This window comes from Ranitomeya imitator, chromosome 8 (genome assembly GCF_032444005.1).
Source record: "Ranitomeya imitator isolate aRanImi1 chromosome 8, aRanImi1.pri, whole genome shotgun sequence".
Classification (NCBI taxonomy): domain Eukaryota; kingdom Metazoa; phylum Chordata; class Amphibia; order Anura; family Dendrobatidae; genus Ranitomeya; species Ranitomeya imitator.
Window position 1 is genome coordinate 125,519,229 of NC_091289.1, and position 23,771 is coordinate 125,542,999.

General features: G+C 41.0%; 1 protein-coding gene across 1 annotated transcript; it reads left to right on the forward strand.

Annotated features, from left to right (window-relative positions):
- Positions 1 to 1,745: 1,745 nt before the first annotated feature.
- ATP6V1G3 (ATPase H+ transporting V1 subunit G3) lies at positions 1,746 to 19,640 on the forward strand. Its single transcript, XM_069737335.1, has 3 exons — positions 1,746 to 1,876; positions 16,511 to 16,611; positions 18,936 to 19,640. Exons 1-3 carry the CDS (start codon positions 1,795 to 1,797, stop codon positions 19,107 to 19,109), a joined length of 357 nt encoding a protein of 118 aa, XP_069593436.1. The 5' UTR covers positions 1,746 to 1,794; the 3' UTR covers positions 19,110 to 19,640.
- The last annotated feature ends 4,131 nt before the right edge of the window (positions 19,641 to 23,771 follow it).

Consider the following 23,771-nt stretch of genomic DNA (forward strand, 5'->3'; position numbering starts at 1 on the left):
AATGATATGTGTGCTGGATATGGTGGACAGTGATATGTGCGATGGAAATAGTGAGATAGTGATACGTGTGTAGGATATGGGGGTCAGTGATATGTGTGCTGGAAATAGGGGGCAGTGATATGTGCGTAGGATATGGGGGTCAGTAATATGTGTGCTGGAAATAGGGGGCAGTGATATGTGTGTGGGATATGGGTCAGTGATATGTGTGCTGGAAATAGGGGGCAGTGATATGTGTGTAGGATATGGGGTCAGTGATATGTGTGCTGGAAATAGAGGGCAGTGATATGTGTGTGGGATATGGGTCAGTGATATGTGTGCTGGAAATAGGGGGCAGTGATATGTGTGTAGGATATGGGGGTCAGTGATATGTGTGCTGGAAATAGGGGGCAGTGATATGTGTGTAGGATATGGGGGTCAGTGATATGTGTGCTGGATATGGTGGACAGTGAGATGTGTGCTGGAAATAGGGGGCAGTGATATGTGTGTAGGATATGGGGGTCAGTGATATGTGTGCTGGAAATAGGGGGCAGTGATATGTGTGTGGGATATGGGTCAGTGATATGTGTGCTGGAAATAGGGGGCAGTGATATGTGTGTAGGATATGGGGGTCAGTGATATGTGTGCTGGAAATAGGGGGCAGTGATATGTGTGTAGGATATGGGGGTCAGTGATATGTGTGCTGGATATGGTGGACAGTGAGATGTGTGCTGGAAATAGGGGGCAGTGATATGTGTGTAGGATATGGGGGTCAGTGATATGTGTGCTGGAAATAGGGGGCAGTGATATGTGTGTGGGATATGGGTCAGTGATATGTGTGCTGGAAATAGGGGGCAGTGATATGTGTGTAGGATATGGGGGTCAGTGATATGTGTGCTGGAAATAGGGGGCAGTGATATGTGTGTAGGATATGGGGGTCAGTGATATGTGTGCTGGATATGGTGGACAGTGAGATGTGTGCTGGAAATAGGGGGCAGTGATATGTGTGTGGGATATGGGGGTCAGTGATATGTGTGCTGGAAATAGGGGGCAGTGATATGTGTGTAGGATATGGGGGGTCAGTGATATGTGTGTAGGATATGGTGGACAGTGATATGTGTGCTGGAAATAGGGGGCAGTGATATGTGTGTAGGATATGGGGGTCAGTGATATGTGTGCTGGAAATAGGGGGCAGAGATATGTGTGCTGGAAATAGGGGGCAGAGATATGTGTGTAGGATATGGGGGTCAGTAATATGTGTGCTGGATATGATGGGCAGTGATATGTGTGCTGGAAATAGGGGGCAGAGATATGTGTGCTGGAAATAGGGGGCAGTGATATGTGTGTAGGATATGGGGGTCAGTAATATGTGTGCTGGAAATAGGGGGGCAATGAGAAGAGTGCAGATAAATAATTAGAATTTGGTTGTACATTTAGAGCAGAGATTAAACCTTCTGCTTACAAATTAAGGTAAATAGTTATCTAAACTATATGGAATCTTTAGAAAAGGAAAACGTAAACTTTATATTATGTCTTTGTTCTATTTTTCAATCAACCAGACAGAATGAATTCAGCTTTACTAATAGTTCATAGCAGTGTTTCTTCTTGCTGCTGGCGTCCTTGCCCGTCTTGTCCACAGTGTGATGTGTACATAGTGTATATACTGTACATATACTGGGCACAAACAGCTCTGAAAACACAATGTAACCAGACGTGTGCGGCCCCATCCAGTTCTGCAGGCAGCTTCTCAGTGTTATGATAGTAAACAGCCGGGGTATAAAGGAGCGGCCTGTACCTGGCCACACAGGTGGACACAGAATGGCCAGCCAGTCCCAGGGCATCCAGCAACTCCTTCAGGCTGAGAAAAGAGCCAAGGATAAACTTGAAGAGGCCAAAAAGAGTAAGTTTAGAACTTTTGGAAACTTCACCATTTTTTATTGCACTTTTTTAAATGATTATTTCTTCTCCCTTTTTGTGTACATGGAGATTGGAAATTACAATTACTCTGCAGATATCAGCGATTACAGCTTCATCTCCCTGGAGAAATGTAATCCCAAACATGTGTTTTTACATTGGCCCAACTTTAGTTTAGAAATACCGTGATGGCTGCATCACAAACCTCTTTTGTATTAACTGTCCCATAGTCAGAAATGTGTTAAGATGAATGCATCTGGAAATGATACACAAACAAAGGGAGGTAAAATCAAAGAAACCCGACAATGATCAAGGGCTTTGATCAGAAACTCACTTAAAGTTTATAGGGTTTTCTGTAAGATCATAAAGTTACTATAGCAAACAATATGTCCACCACCCAACCCAGCGGCAGATTTATTTCTGAGACTATTGCATGGACACACAATATATGTCTAAACATAACAGAGATTTTCTCCACTATGGCGGCAAACATCCAACATCGCTCGCCTCGCAGCCTGTGTAATGCCAATGTCTCTTATTTTCCTATACTGTTACTGCACAGCCCAATCTTACTACATATTGGTCAAGAGAAGTCAGCCATGATGTGGCCACTACGCTCGTCCACCTTTCTGCCACTGCTGAATGGTTCAATAAGGTTTCACTGCTTCCACGCTGCTCCGTAACTACAGTTTTTCATTCAGGGGTCTTGGAAAGCTGAGTAATAAAATACGATGAAGTTTTAATAAAAGCCCTATAATTTAGAAATACTATACAGGAATTATTCTCTTATGGCAAATTCAGAGGCCCTGGCAATGTTAAGTAATGCTTATGTAGTAGATTTATTATAAGGCCGGGATCACACACAGCGAGATACGGCTGAGTCTCGCAGGTTAGAACCAACCTCTGGCACCGGCACTCCAGAGCGGAGCGTGCGGCCGCATAGCAATACATGGAGCCGCACGCTCCGCTCCGGAGTGTCGGTGCCAGAGCTTGCTGCTAACCTGCGAGACTCGGCCGTATCTTGCTGTAGTGTGACTCCAGCCCAAGGCAATCTCTCGTAGCATTCAATGATACTTTCTCTGCGTCTATTACCTACAGCTACTGTATATGATCAGGACTCCTGAAAAGATGGGTAACTAACCCCTAATGAACTGTGAAATGGTCACACTGGTTATTGCAAATGAGATATGATTAAAGGGAACCTGACTACATTAATTTTATTTAACTAGCTTCCATTAGCACCTTAATATTCTGCAGCCCTTTACAGACATTATCGCTGCCCCCCATGGGGCTGACAATCTACATTCCCTATCGGCATGTGTGATAGGAGTACCCTCACAGAAACACGGGGAGAACACACAAACTCCTTGTAGGCGTTGTCTAGGTGGGATTTGAACCCAGGACCCCAGCGCTGCTGAGTAACAGTGGTAACTATGAAGTCACTATACCGCCCACCCACGCTGACTGAACTACAGGCAGCACAAATCAAGCACCGGCTGCATTATTGCTGCTGTGTAAGTTCTCCTCTGAAATGATGCCCTGTTTTCAGAGAAAACATACTTTGTAAAGTCGTCCAAGGACTATGTGTCTCAGGTGACTGGAACAAAGCCAGTCCCTGAATTCTTATCCCTGCCCCGCTCCCCTAGACTGACACTTTTCTCCCTGTGTGTAGTGACAGACTTGTCAGTCTAGGAGTGCAGAGCGGAGGAAACCTGCCTAAGATCTGCCTCAGACTAGTTATTGAAGAACCTAGACGACTTTTAAAAGTTTGTTCTCTCTGAAACGGCATTAAAACATACACGGCTGCAACAAATCTCTATGGATCAGTTTTCCATCCGATAAAAAAAAAAAATCTGGTAGCACACGGACATTTTACACAATTGTGTGAATGTAACTTTAGGGTAACTGTAAATGAGCATATACATCGGATGTGTGCTATCCAATTTTAATTTGACAGCACACTGATCCTTGTTATTCAATACTGTTGTTCAGATGAACAAATTTTTTCCCGGTCAGAGTGTCCATGAGAAAACAAATTGCAGCATGCACTACTTTCTTCTGAGTCTCGGATGAGACTCAGTCATTCAAGTCTATGGGTGCAAGAAAACTCAGATCCCACACAGACCATCTGAGCTGCACCCGATTTTTATAGATAGACTAGCTGAAGAGCCCAGCATTGCCTGGGCATAGTAAATATCTGTGGTTAGTTATAGCACCTCACTTCTCTTATTTTCCCATCACGCCTCTCATTTCCCCCTCACATCTCTCATTTTCTCCCTTACACATCTCATTTTCCCCCTCACTCCTCTCATTCCCCCCTAACACTTGTCATTTCGACCTCACATCTGTCATTTTCCGATCGCTCCACTATTTTCCCTCACTTCTCTCATTTTGCACTCACACCTTTTCATTTTCACCTCACACCCCTCATTTTCACCTCACACCTCTCATTTTCACCTCAGTATATACAGTGGGGCAAAAAAGTATTTAGTCAGTCAGCAATAGTGCAAGTTCCACCACTTAAAAAGATGAGAGGCGTCTGTAATTTACATCATAGGTAGACCTCAACTATGGGAGACAAACTGAGAAAACAAAATCCAGAAAATCACATTGTCTGTTTTTTTAAGATTGTATTTGCATATTATGGTGGAAAATAAGTATTTGGTCAGAAACAAACAATCAAGATTTCAGGCTCTCACAGACCTGTAACTTCTTCTTTAAGAGTCTCCTCTTTCCTCCACTCATTACCTGTAGTAATGGCACCTGTTTAAACTTGTTATCAGTATAAAAAGACACCTGTGCACACCCTCAAACAGTCTGACTCCAAACTACACTATGGTGAAGACCAAAGAGCTGTCAAAGGACACCAGAAACAAAATTGTAGCCCTGCACCAGGCTGGGAAGACTGAATCTGCAATAGCCAACCAGCTTGGAGTGAAAAAATCAACAGTGGGAGCAATAATTAGAAAATGGAAGACATACAAGACCACTGATAATCTCCCTCGATCTGGGGCTCCACGCAAAATCCCACCCCGTGGGGTCAGAATGATCACAAGAACGGTGAGCAAAAATCCCAGAACCATGCAGGGGGACCTAGTGAATGAACTGCAGAGAGCTGGGACCAATGTAACAAGGCCTACCATAAGTAACACACTACGCCACCATGGACTCAGATCCTGCAGTGCCAGACGTGTCCCACTGCTTAAGCCAGTACATGTCCGGGCCCGTCTGAAGTTTGCTAGAGAGCATTTGGATGATCCAGAGGAGTTTTGGGAGAATGTCCTATGGTCTGATGAAACCAAACTGGAACTGTTTGGTAGAAACACAACTTGTCGTGTTTGGAGGAAAAAGAATACTGAGTTGCATCCATCAAACACCATACCTACTGTAAAGCATGGTGGTGGAAACATCATGCTTTGGAGCTGTTTCTCTGCAAAGGGGCCAGGACGACTGATCCGGGTACATGAAAGAATGAATGGGGCCATGTATCGTGAGATTTTGAGTGCAAACCTCTTCCATCAGCAAGGGCATTGAAGATGAAACGTGACTGGGTCTTTCAACATGACAATGATCCAAAGCACACCGCCAGGGCAACGAAGGAGTGGCTTCGTAAGAAGCATTTCAAGGTCCTGGAGTGGCCTAGCCAGTCTCCAGATCTCAACCCTATAGAAAACCTTTGGAGGGAGTTGAAAGTCCGTGTTGCCAAGCGAAAAGCCAAAAACATCACTGCTCTAGAGGAGATCTGCATGGAGGAATGGGCCAACATACCAACAACAGTGTGTGGCAACCTTGTGAAGATTTACAGAAAACGTTTGACCTCTGTCATTGCCAACAAAGGATATATTACAAAGTATTGAGATGAAATTTTGTTTCTGACCAAATACTTATTTTCCACCATAATATGCAAATAAAATGTTAAAAAAACAGACAATGTGATTTTCTGGATTTTTTTTTCTCAGTTTGTCTACCATAGTTGAGGTCTACCTATGATGTAAATTACAGACGCCTCTCATCTTTTTAAGTGGTGGAACTTGCACTATTGCTGACTGACTAAATACTTTTTTGCCCCACTGTACATGTTTGTCATCTCCCTTATATATAGTATACACCTGTATGTCATCTCCAGTATATAGTATATACCTTTATGTCATCTCCCCTGTAAATAGTATATACCTGCTGTATGTCATCTCCTCCTGTATATAGTATATACCTGTATGTCATCTCTTCTGTATATACTATATACCTGTATGTCATCTCCTCCTATATATAGTATATACCTGTATGTCATCTCCTGTATATAGTATATACTTGTATGTCATCTCCCCTGTATGAAGTATATACCTGCTGTATGTCATCTCCTCCTCTATATACCTATGTGTCATCTCCTCTTTTATATAGTATATACCTGTATGTCATCTGCTCCTGTATATAGTATATACCTGTGTCATCTCCTCCTGTTTATAGTATGTACCTGTATGTCATCTCCTCCTGCATATAGTATGTACCTGTATGTCATCTCCTCCTGTACATAGTATATACCTGTGTGTCATCTCCTTCTGTATATAGTATATATCTGTGTGTCATCTCCTCCTGTATATAGTATGTACCTGTATGTCATCTCCTCCTGCATATAGTATATACCTGTGTGTCATCTCCTCCTGTGTATAGTATGTACCTGTATATCATCTCCTCTTGTATATAGTATATACCTGTGTGTCATCTCCTCCTGTATATAGTATATATCCGTGTGTCATCTCCTCCTGTATATAGTATATATCCGTGTGTCATCTCCTCCTGTATATAGTATGTACCTGTATGTCATCTCCTCTTGTATATATTATATACCTGTGTGTCATCTCCTCCTGTATATAGTATATATCCGTGTGTCATCTCCTCCTGTATATAGTATATACCTGTGTGTCATCTCCTCCTGTGTATAGTATGTACCTGTGTGTCATCTCCTCCTGTATATAGTATATACCTGTATGTCATCTCCTCCTGTATATAGTATATATCCGTGTGTCATCTTCTCCTGTATATAGTATGTACCTGTATGTCATCTCCTCCTGTATATAGTATGTACCTGTGTGTCATCTCCTCCTGTATATAGTATATACCTGTGTCATCTCCCTTGTATATAGTAAATATGTGTGTCATCTCCTCCTGTATATAGTATATACCTGTGTGTCATCTTCCCTGTATATAGTATATATGTGTGTGTCATCTCCCCTGTATATAGTATGTACCTGTGTGTCATCTCCTCCTGTATATACGTGTCATCTCCCCTGTATATAGTATATACCTGTATGTCATCTCCCCTGTATATAGTATGTACCAGTGTGTCATCTCCTCCTGTCTATAATATATACTTGTATGTCATCTCCTCCTGCATATAGTATATAACTGTGTGTCATCTCCTCCTGTATATAGTATATACCTGTGTGTCATCTCCTCCTGTATATAGTATATACCTGTGTGTCATCTCTCCTGTATATAGTATATATCTGTGTGTCATCTCCCCTGTCTGTATATAGTATATATCTGTGTGTCATCTCCCCTGTCTGTATATAGTATATATCTGTATGTCATCTCCTCCTGTATTAGACCGCATTCACACGTTATTTGGTCAGTATTTTTATCTCAGTATTTGTAAGCCAAATTGGCAGCCTGATAAATCCCCAGCCAACAGGAAGCCCTCCCCCCTGGCAGTATATATTAGCTCCAACATACACATAATAGACAGGTCATGTGACTGACAGCTGCCGTATTTCCTATATGGTACATTTGTTGCTCTTGTAGTTTGTCTGCTTATTAATCATATTTTTATTTTTGAAGGATAATACCAGACTTGTGTGTGTTTTAGGGCGAGTTTTATGTGTCAAGTTGTGTGTGTTGAGTTGCATGTGGCGACATGCATGTAGCGACTTTTGTGAGATGAGTTTTGTGTGGCGACATGCGTCTAGCAACTTTTTGTGTGTCGAGTTGCATGTGACAGGTTAGTGTAGCAAGTTGTGTGCAGCAAGTTTTGCGCATGGCGAGTTTTGCGCATGGCGAGTTTTGCGCATGGCGAGTTTTATGTGTGGTGCGTTTTGAGTATGTGCAAGTTTTGTGTGAGGCAACTTTTGCATGTGATGCAACTTTTGTGCATGTGGCAATTTTTCCGCGTGTGCAAGTTTTGCATGTGGCGAGTTTTCCATGAGGTGAGTTTTGCATGTATGGTAAGTTTTGCGTGAGCCTAGTTTTGCATGTGGCGAGTTTTGTGCGTGGCGAGTTTTGAGCGGCGACTTTTGTGTTTCGACTTTTATGTGGCGAGGTTGGTGTATGTGTGGTGAAATGTGTGGTGAGGGTGGTATATGTGTTCAATCACGTGGTAGTGTGTGGCGCATTTTGTGTGTGTGTTCATCTCCCCGTGTGTGGTGAGTATCCCATGTCGGGGCCCCACCTTAGCAACTGCACGGTATATACTCTTTGGTGCCATCGCTCTCACTCTTTAAGTCCCCCTTGTTCACATCTGCCAGCTGTCAATTTGCCTCCAACACTTTTCCTTTCACTTTTTCCCCATTATGTAGATAGGGGCAAAATTGTTTGGTGAATTGGAACGCGCGGGGTTAAAATTTCACCTCACAACATAGCCTATGACGCTCTCGGGGTCCAGACGTGTGACTCTGCAAACTTGTGTGGTTGTAGCTGCGACGGTGCAGATGCCAATCCCGGACATACACACATACACACACACACACACACACACACACACACACACACTAATCTATATATTAGATTTCTGTTGTAAACCTATTAAACTCTATGTGATCATGTACATGCTTTAATGTAGATGCATGAAAACGGATCACACACGGATGTCAAACAAATGTCACACGGGCGTAAAAAACGGACACGCATGAAAATTAGAAAAAAAATTGTCCGAGTTTTCTGGATTAAAATCAGATGATTTGTCATAGGCTCATCTCCAGGCGCCCGTAAGGTCAGAACAGAATGACTACTTCACCTGTGTAATACGTATGAGAAAGTTAGGCCAGCGTCACACTAGCGAGTTTTACGGATGTATGAGCGCAGAAAATACGTCCAGAAAATACGCATTGCACACGGCCCAATGATTCTCTAAGGGGCAGCTCCTATTTGCCGTATATTACGCATCCGTAATTTACGGTATGTTACAGGCGTAGAAAATGGCAGCATGCTGCGTTTGTCAGCGTATTGCGCAAGAAATAAGCCAATGAAAGTCTATGGGGTGAGAAAATTATGGATTACACACGGACCATGCGTGTGACTTGCGAGAAATACGCAGCGGTGTTCTATAGAAAAGCCGGCAATTCAGCGCGGTGTACAGTAAAATCACACTGACAGAATAGAATAGGTAGAATAAATATGTACACATAGAATAGGTATATATATATATATATGTCAGTGAGACACATATATATATATATATATATATATATATATATACAGTATATATATAATTTAATTCCGCGCTAGATGGCAGAAAAGTCGGTAATTCAATTGCCGGCATTTCCTATCTCCTTCACAAACCCGACAGGATATGAGACATGGTTTACATACAGTAAACCATCTCATATACCTTCTTTTATTACATATTCCTCTTTAGTAATGTAAGAAGTGTCTTTGTGTCAAATTTGGGGTCTCTAGCTATTAAATTAAAGGGTTAAATCCCGGAAAATATTGGTGTGGGCTCCCGCACAATTTTCTCCCCCAGAGTGGGAAAGCTAGTGACTGAGGGCAGATATTAATAGCATAGAGAGGAACCATGGTTATAGTACCCTCCCACCCCCCACCCCCCCACCCCGGCTAAAAACATCTGCCCCCAGCCACCCCAGAAAAGGCACATCTGTAAGATGCGCCTATTCTGGCACTTACCCTCTCTCTTCCCACTCCCCTGTAGAGGTGGGATATGGGGTAATGAAGGGTTAATGTCATCTTGCTATTGTAAGGTGACATTAAGCCAGATTATTAATCCAACAATACGAAATGGTTTATAAAGCACACATACATTATCAAAAAGTATTTTAATGAAATAAAGACACAGAGTGTTTTAATATTTTATTATACTCTTAATCCACCTGAAGACCCTTGTCACCTGAAATAAAGTAAAAAAAAAACAAACAACAATATTCCATACCTTCCGACGTTACAGTCTTGTCACATGCTGTGAATCCATCTGAAGGGGTTAAATCATTTTACACCCAGGAGCTCTGCTAATGCAGCTGTGCTCCTGACTGTAAAACTTGGTGAATGAATGGAATGCAGGGGAACGTACTGTATTTACTTCGAGTCGCGGTGATGCACCCTCTGCTGGATGAACTCATATGAACTCGAGCCTGGGAACTTTTCATAATTTTTTCCCACGCTTGAGTTCATATGAGTTCATTCAGCAGAGGGTGCATCACCGCGACTCAAGGTAACTACAGTACATTCCCCTGCATTCCATTAATTCACCAAGTTTTGCAGTCAGGAGCACAGCTGTATTAGCAGAGCTCCTGGGTGTAAAATGATTTAACCCCTTCAGATGGATTTACAGCATGGGACAAGACTGTAAGGACGGAAGGTATGGAATATTGTTGTTTGTTTTTTTAACTTTGTTTCAGGTGACAAGGGTCTTCAGGTGGATTAAGTGTATAATAAAATATTAAAACACCCTGTGTCTTTATTTCATTAAAATACTTTTTAATAATGTGTGTGTTTTATTAACTATTTCGTACTATTGGATTAATAATGGATAGGTGTCATAATTGACGCCTCTCCATTATTAACCTGGCTTAATGTCACCTTACAATAGCAAGGTGACATTAACCCTTCATTACCCCATATCCCACTGCTACAGGGGAGTGGGAAGAGAGAGGCTAAGTGCCAGAATAGGCGCATCTTACAGATGTGCCTTTTCTGGGGTGGCTGGGGGCAGTTTTTTTTAGCCAGGGGGGGTCCTATAACCATGGTCCCTCTCTATGCTATTAATATCTGCCCTTAGTCACTGGCTTTCCCACACTGGCGGAGAAAATTGCGCGGGAGCCCCACCAATTTTTCCAGGATTTAACCCTTTAATTTAATAGCTAGAGACCCCAAATTTGACACAAAGACACTTCTTACATTACTAAAGAGGAATATGTAATAAAAGAAGGGATATGAGATGGTTCACTGTATGTAAACCATGTCTCATATCCTGTCGGGTTTGTGAAGGAGATAGGAAAAGCCGAAAATTGAATTACCAGCTTTTCTGCCATCTAGCGCTGAATATATATATATATATATATATATATATATATACAGTTAGGTCCATATATATTTCGACAGAGACAACATTTTTCTAATTTTGGTTATAGACATTACCACAATGAATTTTAAACAAAACAATTCAGATGCAGTTGAAGTTCAGACTTTCAGCTTTCATTTGAGGGTATCCACATTAAAATTGGATGAAGGGTTTAGGAGTTTCAGCTCCTTAACATGTGCCACCCTGTTTTTAAAGGGACCAAAAGTAATTGCACAATTGAATCCAAAGCTATTTCATGGAAAGGTGTGGGCAATCCCTTCATTATGTCATTCTCAATTAAGCAGATAAAAGGCCTGGAGTTGATTTGAGGTGTGGTGCTTGCATTTGGAAGATTTTGCTGTGAAGTAAACATGCGGTCAAAGGAGCTCTCCATGCAGGTGAAACAAGCCATCCTTAAGCTGCGAAAACAGAAAAAACCCATCCGAGAAATTGCTACAATATTAGGAGTGGCAAAATCTACAATTTGGTACATCCTGAGAAAGAAAGAAAGCACTGGTGAACTCATCAATGCAAAAAGACCTGGGCGCCCACGGAAGACAACAGTGGTGGATGATCGCAGAATAATCTCCATGGTCAAGAGAAACCCCTTCACAACAACCAACCAAGTGAACAACACTCTCCAGCAGGTCGGTGTATCAATATTCTAATCTACCATAAAGAGAAGACTGCATGAAAGTAAATACAGAGGGTTCACTGCACGTTGCAAGCCACTCACAAGATTCAAGAATAAAAAGGCTAGACTGGACTATGCTAAAAAACATCTAAAAAAGTCAGCAAAGTTCTGGAAGAACTTTCTTTGGACAGATGAAACCAAGATCAACCTCTACCAGAATGATGGAAAGAGAAAAGTATGGCAAAGGCGTGGTACAGCTCATGATCCAAAGCATACCACATCATCCGTAAAACACGGCGGAGGCAGTGTGATGGCTTGGGCATGCATGGCTGCCAGTGGCACTGGGTCACTAGTGTTTATTGATGATGTGACACAGGACAGAAGCAGCTGAATGAATTCTGAGGTATTCAGAGACATACTGTGTGCGCAGATCCAGCTAAAAGCAGCCAAACTGATTGGTCCTCGTTTCATACTACAGATGGACAATGACCCAAAACATAAAGCCAAAGCAACCCAGGAGTTTATTAAAGCAAAGAAGTGGAATATTCTTGAATGGCCAAGTCAGTCACCTGATCTCAACCCAATTGAGCATGCATTTCACTTGTTAAAGACTAAACTTCAGACAGAAAGGCCCCAAAACAAACAGCAACTGAAAACCACCGCAGTGAAGGCCTGGCAGAGCATCAAAAAGGAGGAAACACAGCGTCTGGTGATGTCCATGAGTTCCAGACTTCAGGCAGTCATTGCCAACAAAGGGTTTTCAACCAAGTACTAAAAATGAACATTTTATCTAAAATTATTGAATCTGTCCAATTACTTTTGGTCCCTTCAAAAACAGGGTGGCACATGTTAAGGAGCTGAAACTCCTAAACCCTTCATCCAATTTTAATGTGGATACCCTTAAATGAAAGCTGAAAGTCTGAACTTCAACTGCATCTGAATTGTTTTGTTTAAAATTCATTGTGGTAATGTCTATAACCAAAATTAGAAAAATGTTGTCTCTGTCGAAATATATATGGACCTAACTGTATATATATATATATATATATATATATATATATACATACATATATAGACTGTATATATGTTTTTAAGAATATTTGAGCCGATGGATCCATGATATGTCCATTTTGCAAGCCTGCGAGAAAAAAATCGCCGTACGGAAGCCATACGGATGACACACGGATAAATTTGTGCGTAAAAATCGCATCCTGGCATTGAATACGGAACAGTGTTTTGGGACAATTACTGCCTATTACGGCCATAAAAAATGGACCGTATTTACTTACGCCTAGTGTGACGCCAGCCTTAAATGAATGGCATACCAATTTAATAGGCCCTAGAACTGTGGTGGGTGAGCGATGCACCCTCTGGGACCCTGATCTCTTCAAATATGGAAACAGGAGCAGACTATTTTTGTTGCTTCCACATTTATCATATATTAGCTTCCATAGGGAGTGGCCGCACAGGTGTGGCCAGTACTACTATTCCCTATCATTTTTTGGCAATGGTTGTTGCTAACCACTGTAAACCTACAGATCTTACATTCATGGTACACATACGTGAAAATCTCCATTTTAGACATTGCAGAGGAGCTGTGATCTCGTTCCCACTCCTATCACTGGGCACGGGCACATACCTATGTCTGGATCTGTTATTACCATACACACTCCGAGCTGTGGTTGTACTTTATACAGAAGCAGGCTAGCACTGACCGCCGCCGCTGTTTACACCCAACAACCCTGCGAGCACAGGACATTCACCCTTTGTATGCTTTCTGTCTAACAAGATCCGTTTCATACATGTTGTTTCTTTCTTTGAATATTATGGTAAAGAATAAAAAAAATAGCAAGAATAAAAAACAATAAAATAAGAAAAAAAAACAAAGAATTACACCTATATATAAAGGAAGAATGCTGTTGTCATTTTCTGTCCTCTACCCTAGATTTGTGAGATAAGTTCACTTCCTGCTTGAGGTTTCTTATACATCAATTCAGTTACAGTAAATGTGAGTAAATTCCGATGCCGAGAGGAAGTGTTGATCTATAGACATGAGCTGAGGACTAGTTTTCATTATTTGCATAAGTGAACAAAAGATTTCATAGTTGTACAGACGCTGTAATGTTATACACATGCTGGATGGGATGATGTCGACTTTAGAGAAATTACGTGGAAAGCTTGCAGAGATTAATAGGTACCCGTCTTGAATGGGAAGCAATAAAATTGTAGCAGGGGCTCTACTAACATATTTGTTGGATTGAGACACAGCATTTGTTTTTTATTGTGTACTTGTTGGCCCCAATTCATCATTTATAGTTTTTTGTTTTGTTTTTTAAGCCATTTTCCTATTTTGTCTTGTGATATTAGTTGCAGCATTTGCTGCCAAGTTCTACAAAATAGAGCACTGGATTCATAAAGTTGGCGCAGAGTAAAATATGGTCTTTTCTTCCATCTTGAACTGTTTTTTTTGTTTTAGGCTATGTGCACACGATGCGGATTTTGCTGCAGATTCGCAGCGGATGCGCAGCTGCAGCTCCGCAGCAGTTTCCCATGAGTTTACAGTACAATGTAAACCTATGGGAAACCGAAAACGCTGTGCCCATGCAGGGGAAACAACACTTGGAAACGCAGCAGTTTATATTCCGCAGCATGTCAATTCTTTGTGCGGAATCCGCAGCAGTTTTACACCTGCTCCATAATAGAAAACCGCAGGTGTAAAACCGCAGTGGAATCCGCTCAAAAATCGCTGTAAATCCGCAATAACTCCGCAGGAAAATCGCTGTATTTTTGCCCTGGGGATTTATCAAATCCACTGTGGAAAAATCCACAGTGGACCATTCTACGTGTGCACATACCCTTACTATTTGTATTGTACTGAAAGGTGCACATTTTTGCTAAATGGTGTAAAAATTGCAGCAAAATACTGGCATACTCAAAAATACACCAAAGGGAGGACTGGAACAGAGCAGAGCTGTGACAAATTTTGCGACTTTTTAAAAGGTTACAATTCATGAATCAGGAAAAAAAATATCTCAAATTTCTAACTCTGCCTACAAAGCAGAAAACAACAACAACAAAAACAGGTGAGCACATATAAAATAGCCTTAAAAGAATAGAATAATTAATTGGGTCCAAACAAAAAAGGCACAAAGCACACAACACTAGGTAAAAAACAGGCACAATGGCAATGATGAATTGGTGCCTATATATACAGTACAAGTACTTTTTGCTTCATCACTACTTCCTTGTAAATCATAAGCTCTTGTGAACTGGACCTTCAGTTACTCTGGCATGAATTAAAGAACTATGGGTCCAATTCATCATTCGTGCTTTTTCTATGTCAATTTTATTCTTTTATCTTGTCTTCACTGAGATTTTTTTGCATTAAGTTGATCAATGCACCCAGTTAGGGAATTTTGCGTAAAGTTAAAAATGGTGTTTTTCTCTTGTGTTCTAAGGGTACGTTTCCTCGGTCAGTAAACGCTGCAGGTTGGACCTTGCGTACAAACGCAGCGTCCAACCCACAACATCCAGATGTTACAACATAGTGGATGGGATATCAAAAAATCTCATCTTCACTATGCGTACTGAGATGCCTGCAGATCACCCATGGAACTGGACATGCGGCGCGTCTTTCCAGACCACAGCATGTCAATTTATGTTGCAGAGACGCGAGTGTCCGCAAGATAAATTTCACCCGCGCAATGTATTCGATAAAGTAATTCTGCACAGTTCAATGAACACATGTGGAATCACCTGCATTCAAAAGCCGGCAGCACTTTGGAGACAGCGGACATGTTCTGCGTCTAAAGCACTGCCGATTACTGACCGTGAGAGCATACCTTAAATCAAAGGGTAACACATTTTGTAAAAAGTTGAAAATGGTTATCAAAAAATTCTACGATGCATAAAATCACTCCAGGTAGGTGGAAGGGCTCAAGTGAATGGAGTACATGTGCGGCAAATTTGGCAACTTTCTGAAAAATGCCAGAAATGTTGACTCAGGCATGAGCAACTGGAAATCTTAAACCTAACCCACAGCGGCAAATATACTAATGAACATATGTGAAATGGGCTTCAGAAAAAGTTCAACTGGAAGGTGAAATTGGTGCAAACAAAAAAAGCACAAAGCTTTAAAAACTTGCCGAAAAACAGATGCAAATCAGACCCTAATGTCTGATATTGTTTGTACTTGTAACCTCTGAATTGTGAGGTTCTTCAGAATGTTAGTGCTACATAAATAAAATTATTATTATTCATTGTAGCAATTCATATGGGGGACAATGGAGTATGCCATTTGTTTTTGTGAGATGGGTTCCACGCGCATTAGACAAGAAGATGGTTGAGGCAGAAGGAGGGACTGTAGAAGGCTCATGCACATTTATGTTAGCCTGATATAAAACAGTTATAACACAGCATTGTGCATGACCCTTTTATTGCAAGATAGCTACAGCCACCAATTGTTCTCACAGCACTTGGACTGTTTTCCCTATGTATTTCTTTTTGACATGTTGTTGTTGGCAACTGTCGTTTGAGCAACTATTCCTTTGGACTTACTAATGAGCAACATTTGCTTTGACCCCTATCAGAACCTAAAAAAGTGTCATTCCAAACATGATTGAGTTCTGTACAAGCATAAATGTCCATGTTTTACTAGACAAACAATTAAACATTGAAATATTCTTTATTGCTTAATCCAGGAAAAAATAAGCGGTTAAGGCAAGCAAAAGAAGAAGCGACAGCCGATATTGATCAGTACAAGCTTAAACGAGAGAGTGATTTTCGACGTATCCAGACAACTGTAAGTAACAGCACATAGACAGATATACTGTACATGAAAATGTAATTTTTTCCATCTCAATTGTTTATTTTCATCTGTGAACGTGAGAATAAGAACCAAACAACTCAAAATGTGCAAAAATATATTTCTGACATTTCAAAAAGTATATCAGTGACCAATACAGCTGCCCTTTTTTCAATAGCAGTCATAAGTCCTTCATCCGTGTAGTCTGTCAGTTTCTAAATCTGTTAGCTATCAACTTTTTGAGCCGTACCAACTACAGCCTTTCGGACACTTGTCAGAGAGATGACTGTCTTCCTGCACCATAACTGCCCCATTTATGAAAGTGTCTTCGAAAAACTGGCAGTGGATTTGGGAGTTAATTCTCAGTCCATCTTCAACCTGAAAAGGTCTAACTAGCTCATCTTTAATAATACCAGTCCATAGGATTATAGAGTGTTACAGTTGGAAGGGACCTCCAGGATCATCGTGTCCAACCCTCTGCTCGGGATTCACTAAACCAACTGACAGATGTCAGTCCAGCCTTTGTTTGAAGACTTCGATTGAATGAGAACTCGCCACCTCTCATGGCAGCCTGTTCCACTCATTGATCACCCTCACTGTCAAAAAGTTTTTTTTCTAATCTGTATCTTCTCCCTTTCAGTTTGCTTCTCGTGTCTCCTTGTGCAAATGAGAATAAGGATGATCCCTCTACACTGTGACAACCCTTCAGATATTTGTAGACAGCTATTATGTCTTCTCTTAAGGTACCGTCACACTAAGCGACGCTGCAGCGATACCGACAACGATCCGGATCGCTGCAGCGTCGCTGTTTGGTCGCTGGAGAGCTGTCACACAGACCGCTCTCCAGCGACCAACGATGCCGGTAACCAGGGTAAACATCGGGTAACTAAGCGCAGGGCCACGCTTAGTAACCCGATGTTTACCCTGGTTGCCATCGTGAAAGTAAAAAAAACAAACGCTACATACTTACCTACCGCTGTCTGTCCCCGGCGCTGTGCTTCTCTGCTCTGGCTGTGAGTGCCGGGCAGCCGGAAAGCAGAGCGGTGACGTCACCGCTGTGCTTTCCGGCCGCTGTGCTCACAGCCAGAGCAGAGAAGCACAGCGCCGGGGACAGACAGCGGTAGGTAAGTATGTAGCGTTTGTTTTTTTTACTTTAACGATGGTAACCAGGGTAAACATCGGGTTACTAAGCGTGGCCCTGCGCTTAGTTACCCGATGTTTACCCTGGTTACCAGCGAAGACATCGCTGAATCAGTGTCACACACGCCGATTCAGCGATGTCTGCGGGGAGTCCAGCGACGAAACAAAGTTCTGGACTTTCTTCCCCGACCAGCGACAGCACAGCAGGGGCCTGATCACTGCTGCCTGTCACACTGGACGATATCGCTAGCCAGGACGCTGCAACGTCACGGATCGCTAGCGATATTGTCTAGTGTGACGGTACCTTTAGACTTTTTTTTTTGCAAGCTAAACATTCCCAGATACTTTAATCTTTCCTTGTAGAAAATACTTTGCAGTCTGCTCACCATCCTGGTAGCTCTTCTCTGAACTTGCTCCAATTTTTCAATGTCTTTTTTTAAAATGTGGTACCCAGAACTGGGTACAGTGTTCTAGTATTCCTTCTGTATCTTGTTCAGCATTGGTCGGGTTTCAGCTCTCCTTAAATTGGCCATGTTTCTGAGCACTAAACACGTACTTCTGGGCACTCCAGGGAGATTGCAGTTCTGGAATATGGCAGTACTGGAGGATAATGGGTTCCTGACCGCTTTATTTTTGGCTCTTTTCAAATATTTGGCGCTTAATGTTTTTTTTGCAGCCTTGTTGACTATTTGCAACAAATCTTTTGCTAGTTATGTGATAATGCCCCAATATCTTGGCAGTTTTAGGAGTACTGTGCACCCCTCTGTAAGAATTTAAATATTTTTGAATTTTTAGAGTCAGTTAAGTCTCTTTTTTGGTCGATTTTGCTTGAGTAAAACAATTTACCCAATAATTCTGAATAACTTGAGAAAGGGAGTTGTATCCTTAGGTTACAACCTTGCTCATTACACAAATACACATCACCTGATCTATGTAATCCAATAAGCATTCAGGTTTATACCGATTGGAGTTGGAAAATCTGCATGAAAATGATGATATGATGAAAATACTCACTAGCCTAATAATTCTGCTGACAGTGTAGATAGATTGAACAATTTGTCATTCACCATACTGGTTGTAGTCTTGACTGTTATCACATCACTATACTGTATATAAAGATTATCAGTTTTCTAAGTTTAGAGGTGGATCCAATTTAATTTCCTATTGTATTTCTTCCCCAGATAATGGGATCCCAAGGAAACCTGGCCACAAAGATTGATGAACAGACTAGTCAGAATATACAAGGATATAATGCCAACTATCATAAATCCAAGGAGAATGTGCTACAGCAACTCTTAAACCTGATCTATGATGTTAATCCAGAGCTTCATGCTAATTATAAGTACACAATATAGGTACAAACTGTGTACTATTAATCATCGATTTATCACCACTGGAGAGAATATATTTCAACTAATGAAATGGTTGTACATGGAGTGTTGCAATAAAACAATGGGATGGATTTACTAATTTTGCCTAACTTTAGATAGTGTATGTTTGAATTGAATTAAAATGTGCCAAATGTATCACAGTGGCTCATGCTGGATGATAAATTTAGTGCCTCTTTACCTACTTTTGGCTAAATTTACACCACCTCTTGGTTTGCTTACAATGTTACTCCTATATTTTGGTGAAATATAGCACACACTGCCACCTTATCTTGCACACTCCACATGAAAACATACCACATTTTCATGTGGGACATATAATACATAGGTCTAGCTAGATGTGCCAATATGCTCCAACATTTGCCAACATTTTGCACAATTTCATTAGAAATCTGGCACACGTATAATAGTATATCTGCCCCAATGTTTTAATCTTTTGTGAAGCATTACAATTGCCAAAAAAATACATTTTCCAAATAAATTTGTTGTACAATCTAAGACTCCTAATTCCTGTGTGAATGTTAGCCGTGTTATCCGCCATGCTTGTAGTCGGAAATTCTTCTTCAAAAAGTTCTTTCATTCAATAGCAAGAGGTTTCCATGTTTCTAGAAGGAAAAAGGTGTACGTGTCCATGTAACTGTTCTCATGCAATCCAGTTATCCATTGCTAGTGATTCTCATTAGTAAAATGAATCAATGAAAAGAAGGTTAAAAAGACAGGAGGAAAACCAGCAAATGACATGAAGGTCATGCTATCATCTGTTCTGGTTGTTCCTGTTAGGCTTTGTCTATACATAAACAGAGAGATGTCATTACAAGTGTTGTGGGACGGTCATTGCATTCTTATTCCGCTGGACTATTTTTAGAGAACAATCCCCTTAGGATAGTATCAAATCTGATTAGGTGTAATATTTTATACAGAAGTTCAACTTGAAGCTCCAGCCTGCAAAACCTTTAACAGAACCTTAATTTGCCATGTTCATTCATAATACTGGTGTCCACCAGTATGTGGCTTATGTGCCATTTCACAAGTGTCGAGGCTCTAGTGTGACCACTATTTCTGCAGCTCCTTATTTTTTGGTATGCAGCATTTCTAGAAACATAGTAAGGCTGTGAGCCTACAAAGAGTTTTGGAGGCAGTTTTTGACGCTGCTTATTTTGGCTGTTTCAAAAATACAGCGTCCAGCAAAGTCGATGGTATTTATAGAGATCTCTTGCACACTGTGCTTTTTTTTTAAACTCAACATAAACTGACTTGCGGTACATGTTTCAAATCTTTAACATGTCAATTTCTTTTGAGGGTACACCGAGTTTTAAGCACAGATTTTTTTTCCTGTAGGCTTGTATTAGATGTGCAAAATCTGCAGGCACGCATGCATTTTAGTGCATTTCTGCCATGGAAACACAGTATCAATAAAGTTTGGTTAAAGCCAAATACTAGGAAGTATCAAAAATAAAGCAGCTTTATTAAAAATGAGACCTAAATATCATTTACACAATTGCGTGTGAAAAAATGCAATGAGAAAACCTACCATATTTTACGGCTCATAAGACGACTTTTTAACCCCAGAAAATCACCTGAAAAGTCGGGGTCGTCTTATACGCCCGGTATGGCGTGTGCAGGGAGCGGTCCTGGATGATTCCCAGGGTCTGGAGGAGAGGCGACACGACCGCGACGTCATCTAAGGTCCTTTGCTCAATGCATCCTTAGGAACGGAGGCCGCCACTTGCACCGCTGAGAGCCGGGGGCCATCGGAGGGTAGGTATATCCCATATTTTTTTTTTATTATTCATTTTTTTACATGACTATGGGTCCCAGGGCCTGAAGGAGAGTCTCCTCTCCTCCAGACCCTGGGAACCATCCGGACCGCACACGCCGTATAAGATGACTGGGCGTATAAGATTACCCCCGTCTTATACGGCGAGTATATCCCAAACTCCATATTTTATATGGAAAAGTTGGGGGTCGTCTTATACGCCCAGTCGTCTTATACACCAGAAAATACGGTAGTTTATGTAATAAGGGCAGAAATGGTACAGAAAATCTGCAATATCAAAAACTTACAAAAAGCTCATTGTGGGAAAGTATCCTTACTAGTCTTGGGTGACACGATCTATTTTCTCTCATCCAAGAAAATCGGTCCTATTATGCTAATCCCACTCTCATCAGACTCTGAGTGTGATCCAATTTTCTCAGATGTGGAGAAGTTCAACAAAACATCCGTCAGGGTGGCGGGACATTAAATCTTCCCGACATCTGTCCCGAGTCCATGCAGCCCAGTCTGAAGGTAATTTCTTGAGATGAGCGAATTTGATCGGGTCCCTGCTGATTTGGCAAACTGTAGCGCTTACTGAATAAGCTGCAGAGGGAACTCGGATACATGGAGCGTGCCAGCTGATCAGCTGTTTGGCTCCGGGGCTGCATGTGTCGCAGCTGTGAAAATTCCCAACATTCCACTAATGTAAATGTAACTGTGTACTATAAAAAGTTTGTATTTTATTAAAAAAACACACTTTTTTAGCACACTTGTTTTATTAGTTGTTGTTTCCATATTCTTCCTCCCCCCCCCCCCCGCTGCATTATCAGTTAGCCTTTTCTGTGTCCAAGAAACATGCATTCAGTTTCCCATCAATCAATATATAGTGTCCCCAATTGTAAAATACTAATTCACTGTCAAATACAATTGGAGTAAAATCATTAAAATGTAGCTTTTAATATACAGTTGTGTGAAAAGGTGTTTGCCCACTTCCTGATTTCCTATTCTTTTGCATGTTTGTCACACTTACATTTTTCAGATCAGCAAATAAATTTAAATATTAGACAAAGATAACACAAGTAAACACAAAATGCAGTTTATAAATGATGGTCTTTATTAGTATGCGAGAAAGAAATCCAAACTTACAGGGCCCTGTGTGAAAAAGTGATTGCCCCTTAACCTAATAACTGGTTGGGCCACCATTTGCAGCAAAAACTGCAATCAAGCATTTGCGATAACTGGCAATGAGTCTTTTACAACGCACTTGAGGAATTATGGCCCACTCATCCTTGCAGAATTGCTGTAATTCAGCAACATTGGAGGGTTTCGGAGCATGTACTGCCTTTTTAAGGTCATATCACAGCATCTCAATCAGATTAAGGTCAGGACTTTGACTAGACCACTCCAAAGTCTTAATTTTGTTTTTCTTAAGCCATTCAGAGGTGGACTTGCTGGTGTGTTTTGTATCATTGTCCTTCTGCATAACCCAAGTGCACTTCAGCTTGATGTCACGAACAGATGCCCGGACTTTCTCCTTCAGGATTTTTTGGGTAGATAGCAGAAATCATGGTTCCATGTATCACAGCAAGTCTTCCAGATCCTGAAGCATCAAAACAGATCCAGACCATCACACTATCACCACCATATTTTACTGTTGTCATGATGTTTCTTTCCTAAAATGCTGTGCTATTCTACGCCAGATGTAATGGGACATACACCTTCCAAAAAGTTCAACTTTTGTCTTGTCAGTCCACAGAGTATTCTCCCAAAAGTCTTGGGGATCAGCAAGATGTTTTCTGGCAACACTGAAACAAACATTTATAGTCTCATTGCTCAGCAGTGGTTTTCGTCTTGGAACTCTGCCGTACAGCCTATTTTTGCCCAGTCTCATATGGTGGAGTCATGAACACTGACCTTAACTGAGGAAAGTGAGGCCTGCAGTTCTTTTTATGTTGTTGTGGGCTCTTTTGTGACCTCTTGGATAAGTCGTTGCTGTGCTCTTGAGGTAATTTTGGTCGGCCGTCCACTCCTGGGAAGTTTCCCCATTGTTCCAAGTTTTTGCCCTGTGTGGATAATGGTGCTCACTGTGGTTTTATGGCATCCAAGCTTTAGAAATGGCTTTATAACTTATTCCAAACTGATAGATCTCAATTACTTTGTTTCTCATTTGTTCCAGAATTTATTTGGATCATGACAAGATGTATTGAGAAGCTTTTGATCTACTTCACTTTGTCAGGCAGGTCCTAATTAACTGATTTCTTGATTGAGAACAGTTGTGGCTGTAATCCGGCCTAGAAAAAAAATATATTTTTGCAACACTTTATTGTGAGAGTTTTAACTTTTTATTTTTCTGCTGATGGAGCTGTATGGTGGCTTGCTTTTTGCAGGACAAGATAATGGTTTCAGAGATACCATTTTTATTCACATTCATCTTTTTAATTGTGTTTTATTTAACTTTTGTCTGTCAGTATAATGATAAACCATCATTTTTGGCTCCGTTATTTCTTTATTTTTTTTGCGGTGTTCACTAAAGGGGTTAAATAGTGAGGCAGTTTTAGACACAGCGATACCAAATATGTGCACTTTTTTTGTTTGTTTTTTTCATAAAAATATTTATGAGTACAGTACAATATATTTTTATTTTTTACTTATTTTGTGATTTTTTTTTTTTTTTAGATTTTTACAATTTTGTTTTCACTTTTATTTAACTTTCTCACTTTGTCTCACTAGGGGGCTTTCACTTTTTGAAGTCTGATCGCTTTTAAAGCATAAGAATACAGGAGCATTCTTATGCTGTATAAACTGTCAGTTCTTCACTGACTAACAAACTTGCTACAGCATGTGTCAAACATGTTGTAGCAAGTTTTCGAGCT

Excerpts from the sequence above, each read along its gene's own strand:
- ATP6V1G3 (XM_069737335.1), top strand. The coding sequence starts at position 1,795 with ATGGCCAGCCAGTCCCAGGGCATCCAGCAACTCCTTCAGGCTGAGAAA. Across the intron at positions 1,877-16,510 it reads ACTTGAAGAGGCCAAAAAGA|GAAAAAATAAGCGGTTAAGG; the intron begins GTAAGTTTAGAA and ends TGCTTAATCCAG. Across the intron at positions 16,612-18,935 it reads TTCGACGTATCCAGACAACT|ATAATGGGATCCCAAGGAAA; the intron begins GTAAGTAACAGC and ends TTTCTTCCCCAG.